Consider the following 19,636-nt stretch of genomic DNA (forward strand, 5'->3'; position numbering starts at 1 on the left):
GTCTATAGATATATATTTCCAAAAGTTCTTTGAAACACGTTACACTCCTAAATAAGCAATGCCTTTTTATAATAAATGTAATGGGTTCAATACATCTGTGGTGAACACAGCTTTCATACCAAAAGTTAGAATATTAGCTCATTGAAACAATTACTTTCAGCTTGTAACATGATTATAACAGGCACTCCAAAACTATCAATGTCTTCAAGTATAAATATAGAAATAGGTATGTGTGTGTAAGTTATATATTCTATATGGCACTGGAAATTAGAACAGAAATTTGTAAATATTATTGCTTAGACTGACAATAAAAATAGAACATATAGAAAAAAACAGAATTATAAAAACAGGACTATGGCCTGATAGGAGGTAAATACACACACATCTCTATCAACACCCTTTTTTACCTTCTTCTAAATTACAAAAGTATTGTTAGTTTATGCAAAGTGACTCAAAAAGCTAATATGTGGGGGGGGGGAAGCCTAACCAAACACCCACCCCCACCCCCGCCCCCACTGCAACTGCATACAATTTGTGGTAGTAATTAGTGAAGGTACTTAAACTCTTTCTATAGTTTGACAGCATAGAATTTTTGAATTTTTGACTCTAGACAGCATAGAATTTTTTAATGCTTTCAAAAAAAAATTTGAAAACAGAGTATGGAAATTTTATTACATAAATAATCTTGACAATGAAATTTTGTCATTTGCAACATGGATGGACTTGGAGGTTATTGTGCTAAGTGAAATAAGTCAGACAGAGAAAGACAAATACTGTATGATATCACTTATATGTGGAATCTAAACAATAAAATAAACTAGTGAATACAACAAAAAAGAAACAGATTTACAGATATAGAGAACAAACTAGTGACTACCAGTGAGGAGAGGGAAGGTGGTGGGCAAGATAGGGGTAGGAGATTAAGAGGTACAAATTATTCTGTATAAAATAAGTAAGCTACAAGGATATACCATACAACATAGGGAATACGGTCAATATTTTATAATAACTATAAATAGAGTATAACCTTTAAAAATTGTGAATCACTATGTTGTATACCTGTAACCTATATAATATTGTACATCAAATTTACCTCAATTTTTAAAAAAAGACATTTTTATACTACTGAGAAGACTAAACATGGACTGGGTATTAGATAATATAAATAATTTTAGCTAAACTTTTTAGGTGTGATAAAGTCATTGAGATTATGGTTTTTTTCATGTCCTTATGTACTAGAGAAATACATTGAAGTATTTAAAGATCACATGATGCTTGGGAGTAGCTTAAAATAATTCAGCAAAAAAGGGGGCCAGTGAATGAACTAAGACTGGTAAATATTAATCATTGTTGTGCCTGGTTGATGTGTACATGAAGATTCATAATACAAAATAAATAAGTAAATAAATAAATAAGCTTGACAAGATTCTTGTACTACAAATGAGAAAATTAAAATACTATTACCTGTACAAGGTCACAAGGCTAGTCTAAAGAAAGGCTAAAACTAGAACCCAGGTCTCCTAAGTCCAGTGCTTTTTATACCAAATATGTTGCCTTGTCTTTTTTTCTTTCATAACAACTTATTTTCTCATACATCTGAGGTGTAAAGCTAATATTTTACCCAAGCATAATTATCTTGGTTGGCAAATTTCATTTACTTTTACTTTGAAGAGGAGAAAAAAGGGGAAAGTAATCACTTGAAAGTTAGACCAAGGGGGATGAACCGAACACACTATGGCCCTGATTGGGCAGGGCAGGCAGACAGACAGGAAGCTTTGGGATTCTGAGACAGCTAAAGTGGCAAGCAAGACAAAAAGGGAAAATTTAGAGTAGATAATCACCTTAGAGGAATTTATTTTCTACCAGCTCTGTGCAAGCATATCTGACCAGACACTGCAGGAGAGCTCAGAGGAAGGAGATGAAGAAGTGGACAAAGACTGGACCCGGATCAGAACGTGTGCTAAGAGCCTGAATATTATGAGACAAGAATAACATACCTGATTCATTTAAATTAAGTTCAAAAACAGGCAAAACTAATCTATGGTTAGTGGTTACCCTTCAATAGTGTTTACCCTTGGGGAGTGGTTAGTGACTGGAAGAGAGCACAAGGGAGTCTTCTGCAAGCTGGAAATCAGCTCTTTGTTACTCTGGGTGCTGTTTACATGGTTGTGATCTGTTTTGAAAGCTGAATTGTATAATTATGATACATGCATTTTCCTGTATGTATATGATACATCAATAAAAAGTAAAAAAGAATATTAAAAAAAAGAATAACATACCTGAGAATCTTTCACCTGTGGAAAGAATTTTGCTTTCTATACTAGAGGAAGGCAACTAGGGTGATGAGACACCTTCGTCTCAAATGGAAAAAAAGGAAACAGTAGAGACTGTTCAGGAAAAAAGTCAATAAACAAGTAGTAAGATCATCTAGTCCATGTACCTCCCTTTAGACAGCTAAGTAGTAGTAGTTACAGTTATTATTTCTACTATCATTATTACTCTCCTCTTTTACAAATGAGGTAGTTGAGACTCAAAGAGATAAAGTGACTTGCCTACGATCACAGAGGTTAACTTAATAAATGATCTTAGGCTGCTGACCTCAAAAAGAGACTATCAAGTATTAGATTTAAAAGAGTAATCAGAAATACAGCATCAGCAAGTGAAAGTCAAAGTTCACCAAAAAGAAAGAAATTACCCTTACCTGCAAGGCACTGTTGAGGAAGCAGCTGTTTTGTCCTGGCTCATTGCTGAGGCCTTTGCTGGGGGCTATGGAGGTCGAGCTTCGAGGAGCAAACATCCCTTGGACACTACCACGGCCCCCTGAAAAATAATTTCTCTTCCAAGACATTATTGTTCACATTTAGCCTGAAAACACAGAGGAAGTTTTGTATCTTTTGGGGAGGGAGTTTCTGTCTGCTGAAGTCCTTAATATAAAGAGAATCCAGAATTTAACAAATTTATGTTGAAAGATTTTGAATTTACAACATTTCAAACATCATATACGCAGCTCAAGAAACTCAGGTATCCTTAGATCCACATGACAGAGCTGTCCCCTACTTGCTCCAAGCAATGCCCAAAATGTAACATGGCACAGGATTAATTCAAACAGAGAAATCCTTCCTTCGATTTTTCTTGAACTGCCTCCATAAAACCCTGGTGAAGTGGCTGTACTCCTCAACTCCAACAGAATCCAGGATCAGGGTAGGATGTGTTCTTTAGGCTTGTTTATAATGCTTCTTGTGGATTGAAGAATTTTCCAACTGGAAGGAGAGGCAGACAGATAAGCAAGAATCCAACGCAACCCTCCTCGCCTTCTATTGCCTCGTCCCATCATCCTCTGAAGTAAAAACCCAAGTTCTAAGCAACTGACATAGATTCCACAAAGCTAAGAAGCTTGTTTGAAATAAATGGAGTTTCTGTTGTTGTTGTTCTGCTGCTGTTTTTTTAATATGTCCCAAACATTTTCTAGTATTCCATCCAGAACTTCAGAAAGTCTCTTCTCTTTTCCTCTGTGACTAGACTAGCCAGCTGTGCCAGAGAGCTTTAAAGAAAGAAAAAAAAAAACAATCAAAAGCTTGCGTCATTTAATGACTCTACTAGCTTTGTGCGCTTCTGCCAAGATCAGCGTTGCCTCACCTCTCACTAAAACTTGAAACCGAGACAAACAATGCTCACCACCCCACCCCTGCAAAGAAATCCTAACAACAACAAAAAGGAGAAACACTCAAACCAAAGAGGTGGGAAGAAAAAGGTGTGCGCAGCTTTACTCTCATAGGAGCCTTCTCCCAAATTTTCTAGGAGGAGAAGAAAGTTGACCTGGACAAAAATAAGAACTGAATGCAAACTTTCCAAAATCAGGCTAAGAAAAAAGTTACCAAGTAAACACACACCAAACTAGAAATTGAAACAGTTTGTTTTGGATGTTGTAAGTACAGAAAATTTTCAAGGTATTTTACATGCTCATGGCTATAAAAGCCTATTTAAAGGTGGGAGTGGCAGTTATCAGTCTGGGCTCTGAGTAAAGATGTCCCATCCCAGAGAAACCCTCATGGTGAGTAAACCATATGTCCTTAACATCCAGTCCAAAAGAACTAAATCTTCTTCTGACCTGTTTGTTTGTATGTTAACATTTTTTGCCAGAGGATCAGAGAGATAATTTGGGTTACAAATCACTCAATCCTCAGATTATATCCAAGGTGTTCACAATCAGAGGCCATCCATTGACCAACATTAATTTTCACCTAATTAAAATGCCAGTGAGGCAACAAGGGAAAATTTCCTTGGAAGGAAATGCTTCTAATATTCACCTGTAAGTTTTTCTATAAGGCTGCCAGGTACACAGAAGGAAAAAATTAAGAATGTTAAATATTAAATTTGGTTTCTAACAGTTTCCCAAGCTTCTCCCTTCCTTCCCACCATCATATGGATGACCTAAAAAAGCAAAAATATAATATCTTAATCATTCTTGGCTCACCTAGCAGTATCCATAGTGCGTTCAGTGGAAAAGCTGAGGCACAGGAATATTAAATGGTTGCACAGACTGTTCTTTTCCTTCTCTAAATTCCCAGACTATTTACAATCTACAGGTCACAGTTAAAGTATTAGGTTATACATTATAGTGTCATATTATTCTGTATTTGTTTTTATTAATCTCTATTTGTTTTATATGGTGTCAGTCATACATCCTGACTATGACTGTATGAAATGAAATACTAACTAGTGTCAGACATGTGCTAAACAATACCTATATTCTTTACTTAATCTTCATAACAGCCCTATCATGTAGGTATTAATAGTTCCGTTTCACAGAAGAGTAAAGGGAGGCTTAAAGACATTAACTTGCCCAAATCAAAGCTGGTAAGTGGCAGAGCCAGAATTGTTTGACTACTTACTGTGACTTAATTATATATTTTATTATACTATTCCAAAAGCTCCTAACACAGTGCTAGTCTAGTCATAAGCAGGCACTCAATAAACACTGCCTGATGATTAGCATATAGCACCAGGCAGGACCCCATGTCTCCTACACAGACTACAAGACCCTCAACCCTCTACACACACCCCATACACACCCCACTGGAGGCCACTAAGCAACTTCCAACAAGCCATGCAGCATTCCTTCAGCTCAACTGCTGCAAAGGAATGACAAATACCAACCCTTCACTTTGCTCAAAGCCAAAAGGACTTGGCAGGCAGGTGGGGTTTCCAGTATCCACATTAGGAGCTCACTGAAACTCAGCCTGCCCTATGATACACACCCCTGAGTTCAGGGAGCAAAGGGAAAAAAGGCAGTAGCAGAAAAAAAAGATTCTCAGGCTCTGAATGGCAGCATTATGTAGGGTAAGGCAAAAAGCTCTCACACTTGAGCTAGGTGTGTCAGAAACCAGAGGTGAGAGCCAAAAAGAACAAAGCCAAGAGTGGTAATAACAAACAGTCCAAGAAATACTGATGACAAAATATTTCACTTAAATTACAGGTCTAGCAACAAACAATATAATCCATCTACTAAAGATACATGAGAAAATAAAGAGTTCTACCGACATGGCTCTAACAACCTATTTTTAAAAAGAAAAAGAACTTCCTAGGCAGTACCAGAGTATTTTAGGGGTAAAAGAGCATAATGTCTGCAACCTACTCTGAAATGGTTCAGTAAAAAAAAAAAAATTGTGTGTATGCGTGTATACTTATGTATATATGGAGAGAGAAGGAGAGAGAAAATAGTAAAGCAAATATAGCAAAATGTTAACAATAAATAAATCTGGCTCAAGGGTATATGAAAATTCTTTGTTCCATTTCTTGCAACTTGTTTGTAAGTTTTAAATTATTTTTTAAGTTGAAAAGGAATTGATATCTGCAAATAATAAAAGAATTTAAAATTATGTAAGAATTACCTTGTACTGTATGCAGTATTAGTAACTCAATGCAAAATCATGACTAAAATCATTAAGCTGGTAGATAATAACCATGCCAGATGATATTGGCAATCCCAAACTGAAAATAAAAGAAAGAAAAAGAAAAATACAAAAATGTAAAGATATAAGGACAAATTAAAAGGAAATAAAGCTTGAATCCTATTTCTATGACAAGGAGAGGTCAAAACACAGTGTAAGTTCAAGTTGTTGTCAGGAGTAAGTGATGTAGAGTAATTGTGATATTATTAAGAGGACTAGGACTAGACCTGGAGTTGGAAAAACATGGGTTCAAATTCTACATTTTTACTACTTTATGTAATCCCAAATAACTTAGGTGTCCTGAACTTTGTTTTCTGGGTCTATGGAACGGTGGCACAATACCTATTTCACACAGTGACTGAGATTTAATGTGATAGGTATGTGAAAGCAAGTTTTCAAAACAAAGAATTAATAATGAGTTCACTGAATGAGTGAATTGCTGAGCCTAAAAACTGAAAAGTAAATTTCTGTTTGGGGACCTCAGGATACTAGAAAGTTGTAAGCCAGCAGGAATAAGTCTTCTAATTATATAAAAAGAACAATAGGCCTCACATAGAACAAGGTACATGTCAGTATGATTTAGCTATGTGCTTGAAGAAACATTTGAATTTTACAATTATTTAAACAATACAAAGTTTAACATAAAAAGGTAAACAACTGAGTCTATTACAAGGAATAGGGTAACATTTCAGAAGGTCTACAAACACTGACCATGTTCAACTGATCAATGATTCAAATGGAAAAGCCATGAAGAGTATCTCAGTTTCTAATGAAGAAACAGTAGCCCCATCACTAGTGATTAAAGTCAAAAGTAACCCAAACAATAGGAAGTCAAACTGTACAACACTGAGATATCCCAACAGTTTCCAGAAAATTTGCCCACATTTCTGGTTCTGTTATTCTATATAGCAGTTTACTTATAATTTACTGAAGAATCTATACTTGCACTGATAAATCAACAGGCAATTACCTCAATTCCTTGGTACACTCCACATGTCAATAATTACAAACTATATCCATAGTATCTTCTCGCTTATTATGAGGATATCAATGTCTGGCATATAGTAACTGCTATATAAATTATTGTTATTGTTATTATTACCATTCAAACATTCCCTTCTCATGAGCTCTTTTCCCTTTAAAGATAACCACATAGATATCCTATATTCTTTAAAAAACCAGTAACAGTAAAGAACACCTTGAACGTATTAAATCCTTATGCCTACTGTCCTAAATTTTTTTCAACCTTTCACTGCTAAACGTCTCTGTAAAATAATTTATAACTGCTGCTTCTCCTTGCTCATCATTAATGTCTTCAGAACATGGTACTGTTCCTTTATTCCACCACCACAATTTTACTTCATGGAACATTTGCCTTCTAAAGAAATCTCCTAATTTTAAAACCCACTGGCTTTTTCCATATGCCTCATTCTTCTTAACTTTTCTGCAGCACCTAACACTGGCTGCCTGATGTAACACAATCGTGAATTCATAGGGTGAATTAATAAGAAAATAAAAGAATGACAAAAATGAGAGAATGACAAATGAACACTGGTTCTCCTACTGCTCTGACAGTCCATTTTCTCTCTCTTTTGTTGCTTTCTTAAAAGTAAGCATTCTGGGACTTTCCTGGTGGTGCAGTGGTTAAGAATCTGCCTGCCAATGCAGGGGACATGGGTTCAAGCCCTGGTCTGGGAAGAGCCTACATGCCGTGGAGCAACTAAGCCCATGAGCCACAACTACTGAGCCCATGTGCCGCAACTACTGAAGCCTGCGTGCCTAGAGCCCTTGCTCTGTGACGAGAGAAGCCACTGCAGTGAGAAGCCCGTGCACTGCAACGCCACAACTAGAGAAAGCCTGCGTGCACCAACGAAACCCAACACAGCCAAAAAAAAAAAAAAAACTAAACTAAACATTCCCTAAAGTTAAAATTAGACCTTCTTGCTCTTGTCTAGAGTACTTCCCATGAGTGTTCTCATCCCCTTTTCCATCAGAACTTCAACCATAACTTCTGGTTTGATAAATCACAAATCTTATGAACTCTGAAACCAAATTACCAACTATGTGCACATTGTCCCACTTTCAAAACAAGTTTAACATGTCCAAATCTGAAGTCACCACCTTCCCCCCCAAAATAGTCCCTCCTCTTAATCCCCCATTTTAAAAATTAATTAATTTATCTATTTATTTATTTTACTAATGGCATTGAGGCAGGAGATAGATGGGCCCCAGGCTGGGCAGCTGGAGTTGTTCCCTGTGGACAGATACTCCAAAATAGCAGGCACGAGAGAAGAGCTGAGCACTGCCCAGATAAAAGATAGAGACAACATATTTCTCTTTCTTGAGGTCAAGAAGACCTTCCTGACTATACATGCACAGAAAGGCTCTTTGGAGGTCAAAAGGGAGGGGGCATCACCTCATAGTAAGAGATGTCAACCTACCTATAGGTCACTTCAATAGAATCCACCTTGGCTAAGAGATGTGTGTGCACACATGGGAGGACCCTGACATATACCAAACACGGACTCAAAACCAGGCAAAGCAAGATGATTGGCCAAAGGAAACCTGGAAGAAATGCCTCATATAAATGATTCAAACTACCACGAGGTGGGCTTCCCTTGTGGTACAGTAGTTTAGAATCTGCCTACCAATGCAGGGGACACGAGTTTGAGCTCTGGTCCGGGAAGATCCCACATGCCGCAGCGCAACTAAGCCCGTGTGCCACAACTACTAAAGCCCATGTGCCATAGAGCCCGTGCTCCGCCACCACAATGAGAAGCCCACGCACCGCAACGAAGAGTAGCCCCCGCTTGCCGCAAGTAGAGAAAGCCCACACGCAGCAAGGAAGACCCAACGCAGCCAAAAATAAATAAATAAATAACTACCACAGGGGCGCAACTCTGAGCCTGCCTGTGTGTCTATTCACACATAATCTTTTTCTTCCTAATAAACACTTTACTTGTTTCACTACTTTCCGTCTCTATGTGGAAATTCATTTCTACACAGTTGACAGGCCATGGCCTTGTGACTGGCCACTGGTCCCTGGTGGTCCAGTGGTTAGGATTCGGCACTCTCACTGCCACGGCCTGACTTCAATCTCTGGCCGGAAACCAAAATCCTGCTTCAAGCCCCTGCAGGCCGAGGTCGCCAGAGATCAGCATCTCCAATTACCCAGGTTCTAAACCTCAGTAGTTTCTGACTCTTTCCTATCCTTCCCCATCCACATCATAAAGGCTTTTCAATTCTCCCTTCAAAATCTCTTACATTGATCCTTCTTTTTCACTTCCAGTGTCATCACCTAGTTTACACCAGGATTACCTCCCATTTAGACTATTACAATACAAAAGTCTTTCTGGCCTCCTGTCTCTTGCTATTCCAATTCATTTATATAATTAGTTTTTTTAAACTAATATTTCTCTTTAACATACCTCATTACTTATTTGTGATTTCACACAAAAAAAGTGGAAAGCTTGAATTATTCCTTAGCAGTAGAACAATGTCAGCTGCTCATCCAAAAGAGGTTTTCAGTAGGATCACTCCTACCTTTTCAGGTCCTCAAAAAAGCAAAGATGTCTACTCTTACTACCCCTATTCAATATCATACTGGAGGTCCTAGACTGTATAATAAGGCAAGAAAAAGAAGTTTAAAAAACATATAGATTTGGGCTTCCCTGGTGTCGCAGTGGTTGAGAGTCCGCCTGCCGATGCAGGGGACACAGGTTCGTGCCCTGGTCCGGGAGGATCCCACATGCTGCGGAGCAGCTGGGCCCGTGAGCCATGGCCGCTGGGCCTGCGCGTTGGGAGCCTGTGCTCCGCAACAGGAGAGGCCACAACAGTGAGAGGCCCGCGTACCGCAAAAAAAACCAAAAACATATAGATTATAATGGAAGAAGTAAAAACCGTCTTTATAGACAATGATGTTCTACACTTGAAAATCCCAAGAAATCTACCCAAAAAACTCTAAGAACTAATAAGTGAAGTCAGTAAGATCACAGAATACAAAGTCAATATTTTTTTAAAAAATCATTTGTGTTTCTATATACTAGCACTGAACATTGGAAACTAAAATTCTTTTAAAGTACTACTTAAAATAATACCATAAAAAATAAAATACTTAGATATAAATGTAACTACATATATATATATGATCTGTATCCTGAAAACTACAAAACTGAAGTAAGTGGATAGACATGCCATGTTTGTAAACTGGACATCTCAGTTTTGTTAAGTTGTCAATTCACTCCAAACTGGTCCATAGATTCAATGCAATTTCAAATCAAAATCCCAGCAAGATTTCTTTTTGTAGAAATTGACTAGCTGATTCTAAAAGTTATATGGAGGCAAAGGAATTAATTTTTCTTTAATAGTTATTTATTTATTTATTTATTTATTTGGCTGCACAGGGTCTTAGTTGCAGCACATGGGATGTTCATTGCAGCATGCAGGATCTTTAGTTGCAGCATGCGGGATCTTTTAGTTGCGGCATGCAGGATCTTTAGTTGTGGCATGCGGGATCTTTTTAGTTAGCATGCGAACTCTTAGTTAGTTGTGGCATGGGAGATCCAGTTCCCTGACCAGGGATCTAAACCGGGCCCCCTACATTGGAAGTTCAGAGTCTTAGCCACTGGACCACCAGGTAAGTCCCGAGGCAAAGGAATTATAATAGCCAAAAGAATTGTGAAACAGAAGAAAAAAGTTGGAATACACAGAGGTCAACACCATGTGGTATTGGTGAAAAGACAAATACATACATCACTGGAACAAAATAGAGAGCCCAGAAACAGGCCTACACAAGTACTGTCAACCGATTTTCAATAAACGTGCAAAGGCAACCCAATGGAGAAAGGATGGTATTTTCAATAAATAATGTTGGAACAATTGGACACACACATTCAAAAAACTGAATCTTGACCCATACCTTACATCCTACACAAAAATAACTCAAAATGGATTACAGTCCTAAATGGAAAACCTAAAACTACAAAAATTCTAGAAGAAGACAGATGAAAATTTTGTGACCTTTAGTTAAGCAAAGATTCCTTAGATACAACAACAAAAGCACAACCCATAAAAGAAAAAAAGAATTATAGAATTGAACTTCATCATAATTAAGAGGTACTGTCCTTTGAAAGACACTGTTAAGAGAATGAAAAGACAACCTAAGGATGAAAAGAAAATAGTTTCAAATCACACACTGGATAAATGACTTGTATCCAAAATATACATAGAATCCTCTAAACTTAATAAGAAAAAATATAGAATTTCCTTAAGTGGACAAAAGATTTGAACAGATACTTCACTCAAGAAAATACACAGGGGGCTTCCCTGGTGGCGCAGTGGTTGAGAGTCCGCCTGCCGATGCAGGGGACACGGGTTCGTGCCCTGGGCCGGGAAGATCCCACATGCTGCGGAGCGGCTGGGCCCGTGAGCCAGGGCCGCTAAGCCTGTGCGTCCGGAGCCCGTGCTCCACAACGGGAGAGGCCACAACAGTGAGAGGCCCGCGTACCGCAAAAAAAAAAAAAAAAAAAAAGAAAATACACAGGACTTCCCTGGTGGCACAGTGGCTGAGAATCCGCCTGCCAATGTAGGGGACACAGGTTCGTGCCCTGATCCGGGAAGATCCCACATGCCATGGAGCAACTAAGCCCGTGCGCCACAACTACTGAGCCTGTGCTCTAGAGCCCGCAAGCCACAACTACTGACCCCACGAGCCACAACTACTGAAACCCATGTGCCAAGAGCCTGTGCTACACAAGAGAGCCACCCCAATGAGAAGCCCACGCATCGCAACAAAGAGTAGCCTCCGCTCGCTACAACTAGAGAAAGCCCGTGCACAGCAACAAAGACCAAACACAGCCAAAAATAAATAAATTAAATAAATAAATTTTAAAAAATACACAGATAGCAAATAAACATATAAGAAGATATTCAATATTATTAGTCTTTAGGGAAATGGAATTAAAACCACACTACATGCCTACTAAAATAGCTAAAAACAAAAACAAAAATATTTAAAACCTGACAATAACAAAGGCTAATGAGGAAGTATCAGAGCGACTGGAAGTCTCCTAAATTGCTGATAGAAATGCAAAATGACACTGTTGGCAATTACATATAATGTTAAATATACTTTTACCATCTGACCTAGCAATCCCATTCCTAGGTATTTTACCCAAAAGAAATGAAAGCTTATGCCACATAAAAACCTTTACACAAGTGTTTATAGTGGCTTTACACATAATCACCAAAAACTGGAAACAACCCAAATGTTCTTCAACTAGTAAATGGTACATACATACAATAACTCAACAATAAAAAGGAAAGAATATTGACATAAACAAAAATATGGATGAATCTCAAATGTACTATGATGAGACTCAAAAGGCTATATACTATATGATTTCACTTTTGTGACATCTTGGAAAAGTCAAAATTAAAATTCAAAAGTCAAAATAGACCAGTGTTTCTGGAAGTTGTGGGTGACAGTAGGGGTTGATTGCAAAGGGGCAGTACCAGGGTGATGAAACTGTTACGTATCTTGATTGTGTTGGTAGTTATACTATACTACCTCTATGCATTTAGCAAAACTCAGAACTCTATACCAAAAAGATTGTGGTATTTTAATATAAATTTTGGTAATTTTATATAGACTACCAAAGATTCTAAAAAACACTTTTTAAAGCATATTTTAAAGTGTCAATTAAAAAAACAAAAACCTTTCCCGGGTCCCTCCTGAAGAATAATGTCCAAACTTCTCAGTCTGATTCTTAATAACATAATCTGACCTTAATTTATATTTTATATTTATCTCTTTTTATCTCACTACATAAAACTTCTCCACCCAGGGCTTCCCTGGTGGCACAGTGGTTAAGAATCCGCCTGCCAATTCAGGGGACACAGGTTCGAGTCCTGGTCCGGGAAGATCCCACATGCCACGGAACAACTAAGCCCGTGAGCCACAACTACTGAAGCCTGTGTGCCTAGAGCATGTGCTCCGCAACAAGAAGCCACCATAACGAGAAGCCCGTGCACCGCAACGAAGAGTAGCCCCCGCTTGCTGCAACTAGAGAAAACCTGCGCACAGCAACAAAGACCCAACGCAGCCAAAAATAAATAAAGAAAATAAATAAATTTATAAAAAGAAAACAAAACTTCTCCCCAAACAAAGAGTTTTCCCGTTTCTGTGATCTTATTAATAGTTTTACCTACTTGGGATGCTCAGTATCCTACTTCCCCTCTATAGGTAACCCAGCCTCTTTGTAAAAACCTTTGCAAAACACTCCTTGACTACCCCAAGCCTGAAGGGATCTCCCCCGTTTCTGAATTCCTATATAAATTTTCTATAATTTTAAGGGAAACTAATGTTTCTATCAGACCATTGTTTCTAGGGTCCTTCCCCTCTCCCTGTTCCCCTCCATCCCATCTGAGAATAGAATGGATGGAGGTCAGAAGCCAATTGTGTTATATCTGTTATTATGTTATATACAAATATTTGTAATTGTGGGATACATTACATAGGAGTTCACTATAGTTTATTTTATTTGTCATATAATCTATCTTTCTATTTATAAATTGTGATTCTAACTAAAAAGCATGATTCTAAATATATATGTGTGTGTATATATGTATGTATGTATGTGTACATATATACATATACATAAACTTTCCATAATTACTTCATCTTATAAAGCAAGATATTCTAATATTAATGTGACTCAGTTAAAACTTCAGGCTTTCCTCACTGTCAATATAAACATTTTAAGGGATATCACACAGCTTTGGGCAGATGAGATCCTAGTGAGGTAGTTCTGTATAAATGCGTCTGAGTCATATCCTTAGATACTTAGTTTAAAAAAACAAACAAACAAAAAACCCGAAGCTAAACAAACTTGGTGAGCATTGCATTACTTGTTTAGTGGCAATCTGTTCCAAAGAAGTTGTCCATATGCGGTTTGTTTGTTGTTATTGTTCTTTAATTTATTTATTTTTAGCTGCTTTGGGTCTTCATTGCTGAGCAAGGGCTTTCTCTAGTTGCAGATAGCAGGGGCTACTCTTCGTTGCGATGTGAGGGCTTCTCATTGTGGTGGCTTCTCTTGTTGCGGAGCACAGGCTCTAGGCATGCGGGCTTCAGTAGTCGTGGCACGTGGGCCCAGTAGTTGTACCACACAGCCTTAGTTGCTCCTCAGCATGTGGGATCTTCCGGGACCAGGGATCGAACCCGTGTCCCCTGCATTGGCAGGTGTATTCTTAACCACTGAGCCACCAGGGAAGCCCCATATACAGTTTTCAATACAGAATCTTGCTTAGTTTTCATGTCAGCCAATTAGATGATGATTAAAAACAACCACCACCTGATATTGGTAACTAAGTGCTAGATGCAAATTTATTCAAATTGAAATTAAAACGGCTCCATAGTCCATTATCTAATACTCCTATCTGATTGATTTTTGTCTTTGTAACAGTAGCAACCAAAGGGCACTGCAGCATCCTGCAGAGAAGGGTTCTAGACTACAACAAACTGATAGTAGGCTATTTGGCAGCTAGTTATTTCCAAACTCTTTGCAGAAAATGTATCATTATCTTTATCCACATTTATTAGTTTCCAGCCAACTCCAAACACAATGGAATATTCAATCAAAGATGGAAGGAGGAGAAAGAGCATACAAGAATCTTATTGCCGTGTTGCTCTCAACTCTGAAGAAGATACAGCAACCTATATTTTACTATTGCTGAATAGACTCTGAATAAGCTTGTTCATAAATTCCTTTTTTCCCAACTTTATTGAGGTATAATTGATAAAGCTGTAATATATTTAAAGTGTACAGTGTGATGATTTTATATATGAATACATTGTGTGAAGGGATTCCCATATCAAGTTGATTAACACATACTAGAAAGGCAACAGAAAAGACCAATGAAACTAAAAGCTGGGTTTTTGAAAATATAAATAAAATTGACAAATCTTTAACTAGACTAAGAAAAAAGAGAGAGAAGGTTCATATAAATAATATCAGAAATTAAAAAGGAGGGGGCTTCCCTGGTGGCGCAGTGGTTGAGAGTCCGCCTGCTGATGCAGGGGACACGGGTTCGTGCCCCGATCCCGGAAGATCCCACATGCCGCGGAGCGGCTGGGCCCGCGAGCCATGGCCGCGGAGCCTGTGTGTCCGGAGCCTGTGCTCCGCAACGGGAGAGGCCGCAACTGTGAGAGGCCCGCGTACAGCAAAAAAAAAAAAAAAAAAAAAAAAAAGAAATTAAAAAGGAGAAATTACAACTGATAACAGAGAAATACTAAGGACCATAAGAAACTACAGTGGACAATTATACACCAACAAACTGAATAATCTAGAAGAAATAAATTAAAATATAGAAATATACAACCTACCAAGTCTGAATCATGAAGAAATAAAAAGTGTGAACATAAATACTTATATTTATTTAATCTTTAATTTACTTTATACTTATTTAATCATCATAATGACCTAGCTCCTGGGCTTTACTAAGTCAAAACAGCCTGCATTACCTTGTTGTCTCTAATCAGGTAAACTTCAAGGAAGCTTAGAAGCCAAAATTGGGAAAGAAGCATGTCATCTTATCACCTATTACCTATTTCTTTATGTAGTAGAGTTACTAAATTGTATGTCCCACATTGTTCCCAATCTGAACATACTAACTTCCTGTGAGCAGGCTAAAAAACCTTTCCCATGTGTGAAATGACAGAAAACAGTGGGTCCCAACCTTTTTGCAGACCCCCACATCCAGAGGCAAGCTTAAGAAGAAACCATGAATTGTGACAGGAAATGATATTAGTAAGAGCAATTCCCTGGGAAGGGAGAGGCACCATATGTGCAGCCAACACTGAAAGGCAAGGGCAAGGTAGGGGTAGAATTAAGAAAAAAAAAAAAAGAAGAAACCATGAAGATTAAGCTTCAGGGCCCCTCTCTTGCACAGGCCCTCAGGCCCAATATCTACTTTTCTTTTTTTAAAAAAATGTTTCCCTTAAAGTGGGCCCCCTGAATTATGTAAGCTCCAGGTCCCACAGACTCTGAATCATATTACAGAAACTGAGCTTTTATAGTATATGTTACTTGAGAAAATATATGATTCAAAAATCTACTTTAAATGCAGTAATACTAATAAATTTGTACCTTACTAATCAAAGTCATCTAATACGTTATGATTTATATAAATTTTGTTAGCACTAAATAGATCTAAATTGTACTCTTTGGTGTATATTTGAATTTTTCATTCTTGGGCTGACTGTAATAATTCTACTAGGGATCCACACACAGTTGACAGAGTAGAAATGGCAGGGCTAAATTTAAAAGATCATGGCTCAAGACTGCCAGTATTAGAGGTACAGCTCTAGAAAATGAAGACCTCTAGAAAAAAAACATTTCTCTATATTAATGAAATACAGAGAATGATTACTTCACAACAAGTATACACAATGCATCATAATGTGCTGCCATTTTTCTCAGGCCAAAGTATTAAACCAGGCTATAGACGTAGCCACCCTAATTATCTACTACTATATTCCTCACCAACAAAGTCAGCTTCTCTTAGCCTCTGTGTCTGAAAAAACCCTAAGTAGTCATTCAAATGTTTGCAAAATGAAACTGGCTTAACCGTAAAGAGAGATGAGGCTTGGAAGGACACTGGGCCACAGGAAGAGGCTATCACCCTAAGAGACAGTGGGGTAAAGGAGGTTCAGAGATCTATAGCTTATTAGCATTGGAGACTTCTTTGTGAATGGGATATGAGTGTAACTGAGACCAATACTGACTAGAAAGGATTTATTCCTGCAGAACCTGAAGGTCCTTTGATGAAACCAGGAGTAAGGTGCAGGTATCTTAGAAAGGGATAGCTCCCTTAAGGGAATTCATTTCATAATCATTAAATGAAGTTCAATGAGGTCTCTAAGTAATACTACTAATTCTATACATAGAGAATTCCATGACATTCATGCAAATGATAGTATCAAAGTATCTCCACCAAGACATTTATTAACCACAAAGGGAAAGATAGTAAGTTTACTATAGGGAAATGAGGCAGAAACCCCCTTAACCAAGTGATGAAGTCAAACATCAAGAGCAATAATACATATTGACATCATGAATCCCATGGTAATAATGCACTGAGAACACATTTCTTGACATTCTTGCCTAAACCATATAATCTCAGTTCAATCATGAGGAAAAAAAAAAATCAGACAAATCCAAATTGAGGAATATTTGACAAAATAACTGACTAATACCCTCCAAAAATGTCAAAGTTATAAAAGACAAAGAAAGACTGAGAAACTTTTACAGAACCTAGGAGACTGAGGAAAAAAGCCTAAAATGCAATGTGAGATCCTAGATAGGATCCTCAATAAAGAACAATGGTGAAGAAAGTTAAAGTTTGACGGTCTTTACTTAACAGTATTGAACCAATGCTAATTTCCTGGTACTGATCATTATACTATGCTTATATAAGATGATAACATTAGAGGAAGCTGGGTTAGGGCTATATAAAAACTGTACTATTTTTGCAACTTTTCTGTAAGTCCAAAACTGGTTCAAATAAAAAACTTTTTAAATGTGCAAATAATTCATTGAGGGAGATGAAAGCTTGGGCCCAATGCGGAATAGAGGCAATTGGAGGATTAACATCTATACTTATAAAGGTAGGTGGACTAATAGTTTGTGATCATGGGAAATTTAGAGTCCAATGAAGGCTTGTGTGAAATGTCTGGGGTTATCATGTTTAACATCACAGTTTAGCAGTTAATGGGTTATTAGTTCAGAAACCTGTTTCTCAGAGCTTGATTTACCTAGAATGAACTATTAGAAAAGTTTTTAAATCTACAAGATCAAGCATAAGTAAATGTAAAATAACAGGGGTCTTGTTAGGGTGATGAATTATTTTTTTTCCTCTTTTCTCTATTTTCTAAATTATCTATAATTCATAGATGAATTATCTTTAATTTATAGTTTCCTTACTTAAAGTAAAACTAAAATTGGAATTTAAACTCTTTTCCCTAAAAACAGAATGAAAGGACTCTGGACCAGAGATAACCAACCATTGAGACACCTAATATTCTAACAATATGAAAGCTGTTTAATAATTGGTAACTACTTCCTATTTAGAAACAGGAGGCCAGATGTGGATTTCTATTTCCTTTCATTCTATTTTCATTGCTGCTGCTGCTAAGGTCCAGATCCTCTCCCCTCTGGACTACTGGACCACATTCTGACTCTTTGACAGGTCTCCATTTCTATATATGTGACTACCAGAGGACTCCTAAAATACCATGACACTCCCCTTTTCAATGGCTTCCAGAGATGGGTATTCTTTTGGCTAGAGAAAAATGGTATTTTTATTGTTTTGTTTTGTTTTTTGTGGTATGGGGGCCTCTCACTGTTGTGGTCTCTCCCATTGTGGAGCATAGTCTCCGGACACGCAGGCTCAGCGGCCATGGCTCACAGGCCTAGCCGCTCCGCGGCATGTGGGATTCTCCCACACCGGGGCACGAACCCGTGTCCCCTGCATCGGCAGGCAGACTCTCAACCACTGCGCCATCAGGGAAGCCCAATGGTATTTTTATAATTCACAAGGGGAGAAATTAATGGATGGAGTTTTCACAAGTTTCTCTCCCATAATTTTTTCTTGTCCACTTATTCCATTGCTTACAGGGCAAAAACATTAACAAAGAGTAAACTTTAAAAAAAAACAAAAAACAAAGCAGGGACAAACAGTTTTTGGGGGGCAGGAACCCGCTGTGTGCCCCCTTTGCCTGGCAAAGCAATAAAGCTATTCCTTTCTACAAAAACAAAAACAAAAAAAAAACCCCAAAGCAGTCAACAGGACCTATTTTGACAGTTTTTTTTTCTTATTGACTCATGTTCATGATTGTGTTTTCTTTTTTTTTTAATTAATTAATTTATTTTTGGCTGTGTTGGATCTTTGTTGCTGCGCGCGGGCTTTCTCTAGTTGCAGAGAGCAGGGGCTACTCTTCATTGCGGTGCTCAGGCTTCTCATTGCAGTGGCTTCTCTTGTTGCGGAGCACGGGCTCTAGGCGCACGGGATTCAGTAGTTGTAGCATGTGGGCTCAGTAGTTGTAATGCACGGGCTTAGTTTCTCCACAGGATGTGGGATCTTCCCGGACCAGGGCTCAAACCCATGTCTCCTGCGTTGGCAGGCGGATTCTTAACCATTGAGCCACCAGGGAAATCCATGAATATGCTTTTTTTATTGCGTATTTTTACATTCGCATAGTCTGCTAGTAAAATTAACTACTAATTTATAAGATTGAATTAAATATGCCTGGCACCTACACAAAGTTTGAGAATCATTAGACCTTACCACCATTTTCCAGCTACATCTTCTACTCACTCATTTATTCATCAGACATTTCACTGAGCACCTATTAAGTGCCCCTCGCTCATCCTCCACTCCAAGATAAGCATTCCCATCCTCCCCCATATTACAGTTATTTGTGTACATGGAGTAAGCGTATCTCTTTATTCCACACAGAAGTTGAATATAATAGGCACTGAATCACTGAAAGTTTAATTTAAAGAGAAAACTTCTCATTTGAAGGGATAAGTACCTAGAACAGCCAATTCCAACATTCTGATAAACTCTGACTCTCCTTAAATAAGAGTCCTCCAAATCTCCATATCTAGCTTGAGATATCACAGATG

The 19,636-nt window shown here is 38.0% G+C and overlaps 1 protein-coding gene across 19 annotated transcripts in view; it reads right to left on the reverse strand.

Annotated features, from left to right (window-relative positions):
- The window catches only part of USP54 (ubiquitin specific peptidase 54), a 152,351-nt gene that overhangs the window by 68,858 nt on the left and 63,857 nt on the right, over positions 1-19,636 (reverse strand). For 17 of the 19 annotated variants that reach the window (XR_014295194.1, XR_014295195.1, XM_082634281.1 and 14 more), the window contains exon 2: positions 2,702-3,541. Coding sequence is in view for 17 of the 19 variants with exons in the window: in XM_082634281.1 (XP_082490407.1) it covers positions 2,702-2,848 (147 nt within the window). In the remaining 2 variants the exon portion in view is untranslated. Of the gene's footprint in view, positions 1-2,701; positions 3,542-19,636 lie in introns of those variants that run through there. The other 2 variants (XM_082634283.1, XM_082634288.1) reach the window with 2 other exon arrangements.

The sequence above is a fragment of the Mesoplodon mirus genome (genome assembly GCF_964341445.2).
Source record: "Mesoplodon mirus genome assembly, chromosome: 2".
NCBI classification, from domain to species: Eukaryota; Metazoa; Chordata; class Mammalia; order Artiodactyla; family Ziphiidae; genus Mesoplodon; species Mesoplodon mirus.